This window comes from Salmo salar, chromosome ssa18 (genome assembly GCF_905237065.1).
Source record: "Salmo salar chromosome ssa18, Ssal_v3.1, whole genome shotgun sequence".
NCBI lineage: Eukaryota > Metazoa > Chordata > Actinopteri > Salmoniformes > Salmonidae > Salmo > Salmo salar.
The window spans coordinates 32,498,894-32,513,637 of NC_059459.1; the positions used below are offsets into that span (position 1 = coordinate 32,498,894).

Genomic DNA, 14,744 nt, shown 5'->3' on the forward strand with positions numbered 1-14,744 from the left:
AAAATAGCCAGTACAGAGGCTGGTATTATCTAGCCCAGGCAACCATTGTAAATTAACAACATGAAAGATGAATACTAAACAGGTGGTTCAATAAATCCCAAGCCATTTAAATCGCCCGCTATTATTTTCCATGTTCCATTTGCCCTCGGTACCCATAATAACCCCTCCCAGTCTGTCTCGGCGCAGTCCGTGAATTCTGCCAATCACTTCCTAGAACTAAGCAGGTCATGAATATGCACAAGGCTTTGATGCCTATGGTACCTCTGACGGTTCAGTTGGTAGAAACGGATTCAGTTCGGTGACTTTTTTTGTCGGGGGTCCGTCAACCGAACTCATCCAAGAAAAAGGAAAGCATTTTGACCCGTTCTAGCTTTCCGGGAGAGTGAAGAGCAGGAGAGACCATGGCTCACGGGCCACTTTTTTGGGTACTTTTGGTGCAGATTGTCCTTATTTGCTCCACACAAGTAAGTCCTTATCTGTGTACCTCTGCTTTCAGGTTGAAGCAGCAGAACTTCAGGTGAGTGTATCTAAATGATGTTATTCTCATGGATTTATTGTTGTGGAACCAACTAGCAGAATGTCCAGATTATAGTTGGCCTAGTCATGAAAGTGAAGTTGTTCTATAGGAAATCCTGAAACAAATCAAAGGATGATCATTTCATTTCTGTAACTGGGTGACTGTGACTGAGCATACAGTATGTATTTACATCATGTACTCACTGGGTACACACTGGTTGAATCAACGCTGTTTCCAAATCATTTCAATGAAATGACGTTGGAACCAAAGTGTAATAGATGTTGAATTGATGTCTGTGCCCAGTGGGTAGCTACTATCACATGGATTGAACACATTTCTCAGAACGAAGGGTATTTGCTTCAGTTGTGTTGGTGTCTTATGTTTGCTTTGCTATACCAGTTATGCACCTGTTATTCCTTGAATGAATTATTATTGGCTAAGCCTAACGGAGACGTCTGCTTCTCCTTCATCTTCAGACATACAGTATGTCCCATACAGATGTATGTTTATTATGTATAGCAATGATATCCATAGCTGATTGCATTGTTTGACCGTCTCTTTGTCCAGAGGGCCTCAGGCCCCGTCGGCCCTCCAGGACCCGCAGGTGTCCCAGGAATTGATGGTGTCGCTGTAAGTTCTCTCCTCTATTAACTTCAATTATCTTCCAAATGATACGAGTATTATCACAACTCCTGTTCATAATTGATTTGTAAGATGGGCCGAGCTCACCTCATGTCACTATCATCCCAACACATGTTCATAATTGATTTGTAAGATGGGACGAGCTCACCTCATGTCACTATCATCCCAACACATGTTCATAATTATGTGATTATGTGATTTGTATGGTGGGCGAGAACAACCCTTTTTACAACCATAACCGGCTGCATGCTGAAGAGTTGGAATTAGACCAATTATGTATGAACACATATGTATACATATGTGAATATATATAGATATATATATTTATCTATGCATTTCACATGTGGGCCTTTTTCTATTTCAGGGTGAGAGGGGAGACGACGGAGAGGATGGCCCTGCTGTAATTATAAACTTTTCATGTTTTAAATTGTTAACACAATACTATGTCATTATCATCTAGTAATTCTGATGTATTTGACTGTCAGTATGTTGTTGTTGTTCTGCTTTCTATTGTGGTTGTGTTGTGTTGTTAGGGTCCTGATGGAGATGCAGGTAAACTAGGCTCAGCCGGGTTGCCAGGCGAGCCCGGGGCTGATGTGAGTATCCTGTTTCAAATCATTCATCCTCTGCCTTCAATTTCCTGTTTGTCGTCATTGGCGCCTTTTTTGTCATCTTTGATGATAGTAATAATGAACTAGTCATGATGACGGTCATATTCAGGTTATAGCAGCAGTACAGTAGCTAGGGGGTGGAACTTCTCAATATGTGCACCTTCTACCCGTTGCTTCATCAACATGTTGAAGTGGTGGTGATGACCCCTTCCTTACCCAAGAGAGGAGCCAATCAATCTTTACCCAAGAGAGGAGCCAATCAATCTTTACCCAAGAGAGGAGCCAATCAATCTTTACCCAAGAGAGGAGCCAATCAATCTTTACCCAAGAGAGGAGCCAATCAATCTTTACCCAAGAGAGGAGCCAATCAATCTTTACTGAAGAGAGGAGCCAATCAATCTTTACTGAAGAGAGGAGCCAATCAATCTTTACCCAAGAGAGGAGCCAATCAATCTTTACCCAAGAGAGGAGCCAATCAATCTTTACCCAAGAGAGGAGCCAATCAATCTTTACCCAAGAGAGGAGCCAATCAATCTTTACCCAAGAGAGGAGCCAATCAATCTTTACCCAAGAGAGGAGCCAATCAATCTTTACCCAAGAGAGGAGCCAATCAATCTTTACCCAAGAGAGGAGCCAATCAATCTTTACCCAAGAGAGGAGCCAATCGAAGAAAAATGTGAAGAATTTTCAAGCAGGCCAAATATATGTATATTAACCTTTATATATACCTTTATTTAACTAGACAAGTCAGTTAAGAACAAATTCTTATGTACAATGACGGCCTACACCGGCCAAACCTGGACAACGCTGGGCCAATTGTGCGCGGCCCTATGGGACTCCCAATCACGGCCGGTTGTGATACAGCCTGGATTCAAACCAGCGTGTCTGTAGTGACGCTTCTAGCACTGAGATGCAGTGCCTCAGACCGCTGCGCCACTCGGGAGCAAAGAAAAGGCTAAGAATCTGACAGTTTCCTTTGTAACAACAGTCTTTTTGTTCAGGCAGAGAGAAGGAAGGCCTGCACTTTATTAACTGTAGCTTCCATCCAAATTGGAGGGAGAAAAGAGGGTTAGGAAAACACTCCTAGGATATTAGTTTGTACTGATATCCTAAAGCATACTATCAAGTGTACATGGTCCATGTATCACTTTGTGCGTAGTTTGCGTTTCAGTCACACTTCTGCTGTAGGCTCACAAAGTGACTGTAGTAGGTCTATAGAGTGTGAACAAAGGCATACGGATGAGATATCAAAGTGACTGTAATCAAATCAAATCAATCAATCAAACAAATTTATTTTTATATAGCCCTTCGTACATCAGCTGATATCTCAAAGTGCTGTACAGAAACCCAGCCTAAAACCCCAAACAGCAAGCAAAGCATGTGAAAGAAGCACGGTGGCTAGGAAAAACTCCCTAGGAAAAACTCCCTAGAAAGGCCAAAAACCTAGGAAGAAACCTAGAGAGGAACCAGGCTATGAGGGGTGGCCAGTCCTCTTCTGGCTGTGCAGGGTGGATATTATAACAGAACATGGTCGAGATGTTAAAATGTTAAAATGTTCATAAATGACCAGCATGGTCAAATAATAATAATCATAGTAGTTGTCGAGGGTGCAACAAGCACGTCCGGTGAACAGGTCAGGGTTCCATAGCCGCAGGCAGAACAGTTGAAACTGGAGCAGCAGCACGGCCAGGTGGACTGGGGACAGCAAGGAGTCATCATACCAGGTAGTCCTGAGGCATGGTCCTAGGGCTCAGGTCCTCCGAGAGAAAGACAGAAAGAGAGAATTAGAGAGAGCATATTTAAATTCACACAGGACACCGGATAAGACAAGAGAAATACTCCAGATGTAACAGACTGACCCTAGCCCCCCGACACATAAACTACTGCAGCATAAATACTGGAGGCTGAGACAGGAGGGATCAGAAGACACTGGTTCGTTGCTCCAGCCTTTCCGTTCACCTTCACACTCCTGGGCCAGACTATACTTAATCATAGGACCTACTGAAGAGATAAGTCTTCAGTAAAGACTTAAAGGTTGAGACTGAGTCTGCGTCTCTCACATTGGTAGGCAGACCATTCCATAAAAATGGAGCTCTATAGGAGAAAGCCCTACCTCCAGCCGTTTGCTTAGAAATTCTAGGGACAATTAGGAGGCCTGCGTCTTGTGACCGTAGCGTACGTGTAGGTATGTACGGCAGGACCAAATCGGAAAGATAGGTAGAAGCAAGCCCATGTAATGCTTTGTAGGTTAGCAGTAAAACCTTGAAATCAGCCCTTGCCTTAACAGGAAGCCAGTGTAGGGAGGCTAGCACTGGAGTAATATGATCAAATTTTTTGGTTCTAGTCAGGATTCTAGCAGCCGTATTTAGCACTAACTGAAGTTTATTTAGTGCTTTATCCGGGTAGCCGGAAAGTAGAGCATTGCAGTAGTCCAGCCTAGAAGTAACAAAAGCATGGACTAATTTTTCTGCGTCATTTTTGGACAGAAAATTTCTGATTTTTGCAATGTTACGTAGATGGAAAAAAGCTGTCCTTGAAACAGTCTTGATATGTTCTTCAAAAGAGAGATCAGGGTCCAGAGTAACGCCGAGGTCCTTCACAGTTTTATTTGAGACGACTGTACAACCATCCAGATTAATTGTCAGATTCAACAGAAGATCTCTTTGTTTCTTGGGACCTAGAACAAGCATCTCTGTTTTGTCCGAGTTTAAAAGTAGAAAGTTTGCAGCCATCCACTTCTTTATGTCTGAAACACAGGCTTCTAGCGAGGGCAATTTTGGGGCTTCACCATGTTTCATTGAAATGTACAGCTGTGTGTCGTCCGCATAGCAGTGAAATTTAACATTATGTTTTCGAATGACATCCCCAAGAGGTAAAATATATAGTGAAAACAATAGTGGTCCTAAAACGGAACCTTGAGGAACACCGAAATGTACAATTGATTTGTCAGAGGACAAACCATTCACAGAGACAAACTGATATCTTTCCGACAGATAAGATCTAAACCAGGCCAGAACTTGTCCATGTAGACCAATTTGGGTTTCCAATCTCTCCAAAAGAATGTGGTGATCGATGGTATCAAAAGCGGCACTAAGATCTAGGAGCACGAGGACAGATGCAGAGCCTCGGTCTGACGTCATTAAAAGGTAATTTACCACCTTCACAAGTGCAGTCTCAGTGCTATGATGGGGTCTAAAACCAGACTGAAGCGTTTCGTATACATTGTTTGTCTTCAGGAAGGCAGTGAGTTGCTGTGCAACAGCTTTTTCTAACATTTTTGAGAGGAATGGAAGATTCGATATAGGCCGATAGTTTTTTATAATTTCTGGATCAAGATTCGGCTTTTTCAAGAGAGGCTTTATTACTGCCACTTTTAGTGAGCTTGGTACACATCCGGTGGATAGAGAGCCGTTTATTATGTTCAACATAGGAGGGCCAAGCACAGGAAGCAGCTCTTTCAGTAGTTTAGTTGGAATAGGGTCCAGTATGCAGCTTGAGGGTTTGGAGGCCATGATTATTTTCATCATTGTGTCAAGAGATATAGTACTAAAACACTTTAGTATCTCCCTTGATCCTAGGTCCTGGCAGAGTTGTGTAGACTCAGGACAATGGAGCTTTGGAGGAATACCCAGATTTAAAGAGGAGTCTGTAATTTGCTTTCTAATGATCATGATCTTTTCCTCAAAGAAGTTCATAAATGTATTACTGCTGAAGTGAAAGCCATCCTCCATTTGCGAAGGCTGCTTTTTAGTTAGCTTTGCGACAGTATCAAAAAGAAATTTCGGATTGTTCTTATTTTCCTCAATTAAGTTGGAAAAATAGGATGATCGAGCAGCAGTGAGGGCTCTTCGATACTGTAGTAGGTCTATAGAGTGTGAACAAAGGCATACGGATGAGATATCAAAGTGGATGAGTATACCAAACATTAGGAACACCTTCCTAATATGGAGTTGCACCCCCCCTTTTGCCAGTACTGCCTCAATTTGTCAGGGAATGGACTCTACAAGGTGTCGAAAGTGTTCCACAGGGTTGACTCCAATGCTTCCCACAGTTGTGTCAAGTTGGCTGGATGTCTTTTGGGTGGTGGATCATTCTTGATACACACAGGAAACTGTTGAATGTGAAAAACACAGCAGCATTGCAGTTCTTGACACAAACCGGTGAGCCTGGCACCTACTACCATACCGTGTTCAAAGGCAATTAAATATTTTGTCTTGCCCGTTCACCCTCTGAATGGCACACATACACAATCCATGTCTCAATTGTCTAAAGGTTTAAAAATCCTTCTGTAACCTGTCTCCTCCCCTTCATCTACACTGATTAAAGTGGATTTAACAAGAGACATCAATAAGGGATCATAGCTTTCACCTGGAATCACCTGGTCAGTCTATGAAATGGAAAGAGCAGGTGTTCCTAATGTTTTATACTCAGTGTACATGTCCAACTGGATATTATTTTTGTCCAGGAAATGATTGCTGTGAAGTGTTTTTTTATTATTTTGGCAATATTTTTTCTCACGCCCATAAAGCCTTAGTGAAACAGTACCCAGCAGTGTTTGTGCTGTGGGTGTCTCCAGTCTCCAGTTGAGGATCCTCAGGCTGCTGTGGAATGATACCTGTCAATGGGGCTTGTTTGACTTGACCAGAGGAATGTGGGTTATGGTTAACCACTCTCCCAGTAAATTAACCGTCTCAGAGAGATGTCTCAGTTTGTCTCAGAGGCTCTGTAGTGTCCTGACCGTGGTGTCTGTGGAGAGAATTCCTATTCCAGACTAGATGCCATCATCTATTCAAACTAAACGTGAACTATCTTAAATCAATATAATCCAAGGAAGCATTTGTTGAAACTAGTTTGAAAATGCCAACAAAAGTCAGAGAATGGAAAAGAGCATGTATTTCAGAGCTTTGCCATTCTGTTAAGCTGGGATGAAAAGTACTGGATACCTGTTTCTGCTAATGCACAGTATTTACCGATTCATTCCTTGTGGGAGGGGCATCGTTTAGCCCTGCCCACATACACACGCCTACTTCTAAGCTCCTCCCACCCCATTAGCTGTGTTTTTTTTGGTTTTTTTTACCGCCTAATTTCATGGTATCCAATTGGTAATAGTTACCGTCTTGTCTCATCGTTGCAACTCCCGTACGGACTCGGGAGAGGTGAAGGTCGAGAGCCATGCGTCCTCCGAAACACAACCCAAACAAGCCGCACTGCTTCTTGACACAATGCCCATCCAACCCGGAAGCCAGCCACACCAATGTGTCAGAGGAAACACCGTACACCTGGCGACCGTGTCAGCGTGCACTGCGCCCGGCCCGCCACAGGAGTCACTAGTGCACGATGAGACAAGGATATCCCTGCCGGCCAAACCCTCCCTAACCCGGACAACGCCGGGCCAATTGTGCACTGCCCCATGGGCCTCCTGGTCACGGCCGGCTGTGACAGAGCCCGGGCTCGAACCCAGAATCTCTGGTGGCACAGCTAGCACTGCGACGCAGGGCCTTAGACCACTGCGCCACCCCATGGACCTCCCGGTCGCGGCCGGCTGTGACAGAGCCTGGGCTCGAACCCAGAATCTCTGGTGGCACAGCTAGCACTGCGACGCAGGGCCTTAGACCACTGCACCACCCGGGAGGCTTACGCAACCTTTCTTATGACATCATGTACATACACAGCTGGAATTATTATGAGATTAGGAAGACTTAAAGCACACCTTAAAGTTTGTAAAGTTGGAAAACATTTCTTAGAGAAAGGTATTCTGTTATGATCGCTTCTGAAAAGGTATCAACTAACTCTTATAGTTTTCTAGCGTACAGCTGATCTCCTACTGACGTTGGGTGACATTTCTGTCTTTGTTGTGATGGATTAGTGAAGCCTGGTCTCTCTCTCCTCTCTTCCTCTCTCTGCAGGGTTTGACTGGCCCTACTGGAGATGAAGGGCCTGATGGTCCCCTTGGACAGAAAGTGAGTAACTAATCACTAATGAGCCCTTTAATGTTTCTGCTTCATAGACTCTCAGACAGTCTGGTCCCAGATGTGTTGGTGCTGTCTTGTCAATTCCTTTGGTCATTGTCACAGCAGACAGTACAATCAGATGTGGGACCAGGGTAACTCTCAGCCGGGTGACTGAGCCAAGCTGCTGACCAGGCTGCTGCCCACTGTTTTGGCAGGCAAGACAGCAGGAATTACAATTACAACGCGTAAAGCAATTCCTCATGACAAATGAGCTTTAATCCCTGATCCCTCCCTGCCAGAGTTCTGGGTAATCTCCGTGGGGAACCGGGCCCAAGCATCAGAGTCATGTTCATTAGGGCAAGCAAGGAAGAAAAATGGAAACATTTTGCAACGGAGAACAAAATTTGTGTTTCTTATTGGACGAGTTCATTTTTTTTCTTCATTTTGGTGCATAATGAACAGGACCCAAGCCTTGGGGGAACATTTGCTGGGCCAAGTGCACCCTGCATGGCTCAGGTTCTCAGTCACAGGATTAAACAGGAAGAATGTTAATTCAGTCTGTGAAGACTCTAGTTAAGTAATTACTCAGACGGCTTCATTTGTCGAAGAAAGAAATTGTCCAGAATATTCAGTGGACGTGTCAGAAGGATACGGAGTAGGATACTGTTGGTGTGTGTTTCTGATGAGATGAAAGCATGTCTTTATGGAGAAATGATGTTTTCCACATACATAGTTTGTTAAGTCTCTAGTAAATGATTTTACTCAGATGACTTCATTTGTTTAAGAAGGAAAAGTAATTGGTGAGAATATTACAGCACAGGAATCAAACAGCTGCAGAATTTAGTTGGTGTGTGTTTGGTGTGTGTTTGGTGTGTGTTTGGTGTATGTTTGGTGTGTGTTTGACAATGTCTAAGGATTTGGAACAGTGGCTTGACTATTACAGTATAAGAATACAAGTCATGTGTGAATATATGCAACAGAGGCTTTTATCCAAAGCATCTTACATTTTTAGTATGTGTATGTGGTCCTGGTGGAAATAGGAAAGGATACTGAATTCTGTTTGTGTGTACATGACAAGCTAAAAACATGTCTTTATGGAGAAAATACTTTCATGTCTTCGACATGCATAGATTGCTTTGGGTGCTGGATGGGGGATGATTAACTCACAGTACATATTAGATATTCTCTTTACAGTTGTCTCATGTTCACTGGGTTTTCAAACTGACATGCTATTTGACTTTGTTTCAGGGGGAACCCGGGAAACCAGGACCTCGTGGACTAGCTGTGAGCTACATTATTCTCTATCAACCACCCATTCATTAGTGGAATCAGTCCATACTGAAGACTCAGAGGGCCCAGCCATAGAATATTCTGCTTTCTCACATCACATGAAACGTAGCTTCTAAGGCTTATTAATGAAGCCTTCATAGAGCCTTCATAGAGCCTATAAAGATGCTATAGTATCTTATGTCATTGACTCGTCTTGTGTTTCTGTTTTCCTCCATAGGGCGTTGGAGACGATGGACCCCCTGTAAGTATTTTACAGTATTATTAATTACACATTCACACATGACACATGTATTACATCTTTACAGTACAGTATCTAGTAAAATGTCTGTTAACGTTCACATTAGCCATGGTAAGATACCTTTGATGCATTCGGAAGGCAACTGTGTGGGAAACAGACATATTGTTGAAAAACTTTCAAAACTATGAAAAATGCAACAAAAAAAAGAATATTTTTTGTGTGAGTGATAAATTAGTACAAGTCATAATTTTCAGTGAATTAATACGTGTTTCTCTGAACAGGGACCCCCGGGGCCAGGAGGACTTCCAGGTGATTTGGGCAAAGGTGGACCCCCTGTGAGTATCAGTGACACACCCTCATGACCTACCGATCCTCATCACCTAACGATCCTCATCACCTAACAATCCCCTTGACTTAACAATCCTCATGACCTAACGATCCTCATCACCTAACGATCCTCATCACCTAACAATCCCCTTGACTTAACGATCCCCATGAACTAACGATCCTCATGACCTAACGATCCGCAGGACATATAGATCCTCATCACCTCACACTCCTCATCACCTAACGATCCGCAGGACATATAGATCCAAAACACCTCACACTCCGCATCACCTAACGATCCGCAGGACATATAGATCCTCATCACCTCACACTCCTCATCACCTAACGATCCGCAGGACATATAGATCCTCATCACCTCACACTCCTCATCACCTAACGATCCGCAGGGCATATAGATCCTCATCACCTCACACTCCTCATCACCTAACGATCCGCAGGACATATAGATCCTCAGTCAGGACATAGTGATTCTCTATGTGGACAGAGCTTGAATTGGGCCGGAACAGACCGGTGCTTTTCTACTGCTTGAGTTCCGGCAGGTGAAAATAAACAGTACTGGACCCTAAAATCCTGAGTACCAGCTCCTATTTCAGTCCACTTCAAGCACTGCATGTAGATAGTTGGGGAGCTGGAGACTTAGGGCCAAATATGGCTGATTGGATGTACAGCATAAGAGGCTGCTGAGTGGAGGATGCCTCATAATAACGGCTGGAACGGAGTGAATGGAATGGCATCAAACACCTGGAAACCATGTATTTGATGTATTTGATACTGTTCCACTAATTCCGCTCCAGCCCATAGACGAGCCCGTCCTCCCCAATTAAGGTGCCACCAACCTCCTGTGATGTACAGTACCTCCTCTGTCAGGAACGTCAATCAAAAGGTGAATGAAAATGGACCATACCTGCTTGTTTGATCTGCTTTCTATGTCCATTACCACAGGGTGCTATGGGAGTGAGAGGACCAACAGGACCTGGTGGATCAGCAGGGCCTAGAGTGAGTAGTACATCTGTGGATCAGCAGGGCCTAGAGTGAGTAGTACATCTGTGGATCAGCAGGGCCTAGAGTGAGTAGTACATCTGTGGATCAGCAGGGCCTAGAGTGAGTAGTACATCTGTGGATCAGGAGGGCCTAGAGTGAGTAGTACATCTGTGGATCAGCAGGGCCTAGAGTGAGTAGTACATCTGTGGATCAGTAGGACCTAGAGTGAGTAGTACATCTGTGGATCAGGAGGGCCTAGAGTGAGTAGTACATCTGTGGATCAGGAGGGCCTAGAGTGAGTAGTACATCTGTGGATCAGCAGGACCTAGAGTGAGTAGTACATCTGTGGATCAGCAGGGCCTAGAGTGAGTAGTACATCTGTGGATCAGCAGGGCCTAGAGTGAGTAGTACATCTGTGGATCAGGAGGGCCTAGAGTGAGTAGTACATCTGTGGATCAGGAGGGCCTAGAGTGAGTAGTACATCTGTGGATCAGCAGGACCTACAGTGAGTAGTACATCTGTGGATCAGTAGGACCTAGAGTGAGTAGTACATCTGTGGATCAGCAGGGCCAAGAGTGAGTAGTACATCTGTGGATCAGCAGGACCTAGAGTGAGTAGTACATCTGTGGATCAGCAGGGCCTAGAGTGAGTAGTACATCTGTGGATCAGGAGGGCCTAGAGTGAGTAGTACATCTGTGGATCAGCAGGGCCTAGAGTGAGTAGTACATCTGTGGATCAGGAGGGCCTAGAGTGAGTAGTACATCTGTGGATCAGCAGGACCTAGAGTGAGTAGTACATCTGTGGATCAGCAGGGCCTAGAGTGAGTAGTACATCTGTGGATCAGCAGGGCCTAGAGTGAGTAGTACATCTGTGGATCAGCAGGGCCTAGAGTGAGTAGTACATCTGTGGATCAGCAGGGCCTAGAGTGAGTAGTACATCTGTGGATCAGCAGGACCTACAGTGAGTAGTACATCTGTGGATCAGTAGGACCTAGAGTGAGTAGTACATCTGTGGATCAGTAGGACCTAGAGTGAGTAGTACATCTGTGGATCAGCAGGACCTAGAGTGAGTAGTACATCTGTGGATCAGCAGGACCTAGAGTGAGTAGTACATCTGTGGATCAGTAGGACCTAGAGTGAGTAGTACATCTGTGGATCAGCAGGACCTAGAGTGAGTAGTACATCTGTGGATCAGCAGGACCTAGAGTGAGTAGTACATCTGTGGATCAGTAGGACCTAGAGTGAGTAGTACATCTGTGGATCAGCAGGACCTAGAGTGAGTAGTACATCTGTGGATCAGCAGGGCCTAGAGTGAGTAGTACATCTGTGGATCAGCAGGACCTAGAGTGAGTAGTACATCTGTGGATCAGCAGGACCTAGAGTGAGTAGTACATCTGTGGATCAGCAGGACCTAGAGTGAGTAGTACATCTGTGGATCAGCAGGACCTAGAGTGAGTAGTACATCTGTGGATCAGCAGGACCTACAGTGAGTAGTACATCTGTGGATCACTGTCACCGTGTTACGTCCCTAGTTGATGATAGGTTGACAAGCACATCCAGAGAATATCGTGAGCTGTTAGTGTGTCACGTTGAACAGTCATCTACTCTTCCTAATCAACTGATTCATCATTCTCAAAATGATGTTTTTCAGGGTGCAGCAGGGATGCAGGATTTGAGTGCCGAGCTGGTAAGACTTTGTTCATTCAAGTTCACACAACTCAGTGCCTGGCATTACACGTATGAGTGATTATCTGTCCCTGATGATTTATCCTGCTGCTGTTTAGTGTCCTGGTGCCTGTCCACCTGGGACACCTGGTCATCCCGGTCTCCCTGGCATGAAGGTGAGTCAAGGTTCAGGGGTCAGGGGCCAAGGAGAGTGCATGACCTCACTAGTGTATCATATGAAGTTATGTAATGGATAAACATTCTCAGTGGTATGCTAGGAAGGGCATTGGAACATAGCCAGTGGTGTATTGATAACTTGGTCTCATAAGTCATCATATGTTGTGCTAATGGTAACCATAGCTGCTTCAACCTAAGTCATTGGTTTAAATCTATTCTATTGTCTTCACAGTTAGTATAATGATAGTCTAACAGTGATATGTGATAGAGATTGGGGAGGGTGTTTAAGCTTCATGTTCCTCTGTTTTCTAGGGTCACAAAGGAGTAAAAGGGGAAGGAGGAGAGCCTGGGAAACAAGGGCACAAGGTAAGGGATTACATTTTATACACATTCAGAGAACTGAACAAAAGCCTACACTACATTAAAATGACTTTGTTCAGAACTAGGTTTAGTGTGTTTCTGGAAAACCAGACCAAATGTTTCCATGACATAGAATACGCTTGGAGCTTTGTAGCTCCTATGGTCTCTTTGCTTCATGTGATGCTTCATGGGATCAGCTTTACATCTCGACTGATCAACTGATCAAAATAATCAGATTAGACTTTACAAGAAATACTCTCACTGCTACTTCTTAGCTGTCAGTATCCATCCAGTCAGGACCTGATATCCATCCAGTCAGGGCCTGATATCCATCCAGTCAGGGCCTGATATCCATCCAGTCAGGACCTGATATCCATCCAGTCAGGACCTGATATCCATCCAGTCAGGACCTGATATCCATCCAGTCAGGACCTGATATCCATCCAGTCAGGACCTGATATCCATCCAGTCAGGGCCTGATATCCATCCAGTCAGGGCCTGATATCCATCGGGTCAGGGCCTGATATCCATCGGGTCAGGGCCTGATATCCATGAGTCAGGGCCTGATATCCATGCAGTCAGGGCCAGATATCCATGCAGTCAGGGCCTGATATCCATGCAGTCAGGGCCTGATATCCATCCAGTCAGGACCTGATATCCATCCAGTTAGGGCCTGAGATACATCCAGTCAGGGCCTGATATCCATCCAGTCAGGACCTGATATCCATCCAGTCAGGACCTGATATCCATCCAGTCAGGACCTGATATCCATCCAGTCAGGGCCTGATATCCATCCAGTCAGGACCTGATATACATCCAGTCAGGGCCTGATATACATCCAGTCAGGGCCTGATATACATCCAGTCAGGGCCTGATATCCATGCAGTCAGGGCCTGATATCCATCCAGTCGTGGCCTGATATCCATCCAGTCAGGGCCTGAGATACATCCAGTCAGGGCCTGATATCCATCCAGTCAGGGCCTGATATCCATGCAGTCAGGGCCTGATATCCATCCAGTCAGGACCTGATATCCATCCAGTCAGGGCCTGATATCCATGCAGTCAGGGCCTGATATCCATCCAGTCGTGGCCTGATATCCATCCAGTCAGGGCCTGAGATACATCCAGTCAGGGCCTGATATACATCCAGTCAGGACCTGATATACATCCAGTCAGGGCCTGATATACATCCAGTCAGGGCCTGATATCCATGCAGTCAGGGCCTGATATCCATCCAGTCGTGGCCTGATATCCATCCAGTCAGGGCCTGAGATACATCCAGTCGTGGCCTGATATCCATCCAGTCAGGGCCTGATATCCATCCAGTCAGGACCTGATATCCATCCAGTCAGGACCTGATATACATCCAGTCAGGGCCTGATATACATCCAGTCAGGGCCTGATATCCATGCAGTCAGGGCCTGATATCCATCCAGTCGTGGCCTGATATCCATCCAGTCAGGGCCTGAGATACATCCAGTCAGGGCCTGATATCCATCCAGTCAGGGCCTGATATCCATGCAGTCAGGGCCTGATATCCATCCAGTCAGGACCTGATATCCATCCAGTCAGGGCCTGATATCCATGCAGTCAGGGCCTGATATCCATCCAGTCGTGGCCTGATATCCATACAGTCAGGGCCTGAGATACATCCAGTCAGGGCCTGATATCCATCCAGTCGTGGCCTGATATCCATCCAGTCAGGGCCTGAGATACATCCAGTCGTGGCCTGATATCCATCCAGTCAGGGCCTGATATCCATCCAGTCAGGACCTGATATCCATCCAGTCAGGGCCTGATATCCATCCAGTCAGGACCTGATATACATCCAGTCAGGGCCTGATATACATCCAGTCAGGGCCTGATATCCATGCAGTCAGGGCCTGATATCCATCCAGTCGTGGCCTGATATCCATCCAGTCAGGGCCTGAGATACATCCAGTCAGGGCCTGATATCCATCCAGT

The 14,744-nt window shown here is 45.2% G+C and overlaps 1 protein-coding gene across 1 annotated transcript in view; it reads left to right on the top strand.

Annotated features, from left to right (window-relative positions):
* The first annotated feature begins 240 nt into the window (after window positions 1-240).
* Window positions 241-14,744, top strand: part of LOC106563052 (collagen alpha-1(IX) chain) — a 36,536-nt gene continuing 22,032 nt past the window's right edge. Inside the window, exons 1-12 of the mRNA XM_045701764.1 lie at window positions 241-464; window positions 1,085-1,147; window positions 1,524-1,559; window positions 1,693-1,755; window positions 7,677-7,730; window positions 8,970-9,005; window positions 9,229-9,252; window positions 9,531-9,584; window positions 10,540-10,593; window positions 12,229-12,264; window positions 12,362-12,418; window positions 12,732-12,785. Coding sequence (XP_045557720.1) covers window positions 402-464; window positions 1,085-1,147; window positions 1,524-1,559; window positions 1,693-1,755; window positions 7,677-7,730; window positions 8,970-9,005; window positions 9,229-9,252; window positions 9,531-9,584; window positions 10,540-10,593; window positions 12,229-12,264; window positions 12,362-12,418; window positions 12,732-12,785 — 594 coding nt within the window. The 5' untranslated portion in view covers window positions 241-401. The remainder of the gene's footprint in view (window positions 465-1,084; window positions 1,148-1,523; window positions 1,560-1,692; window positions 1,756-7,676; window positions 7,731-8,969; window positions 9,006-9,228; window positions 9,253-9,530; window positions 9,585-10,539; window positions 10,594-12,228; window positions 12,265-12,361; window positions 12,419-12,731; window positions 12,786-14,744) is intronic.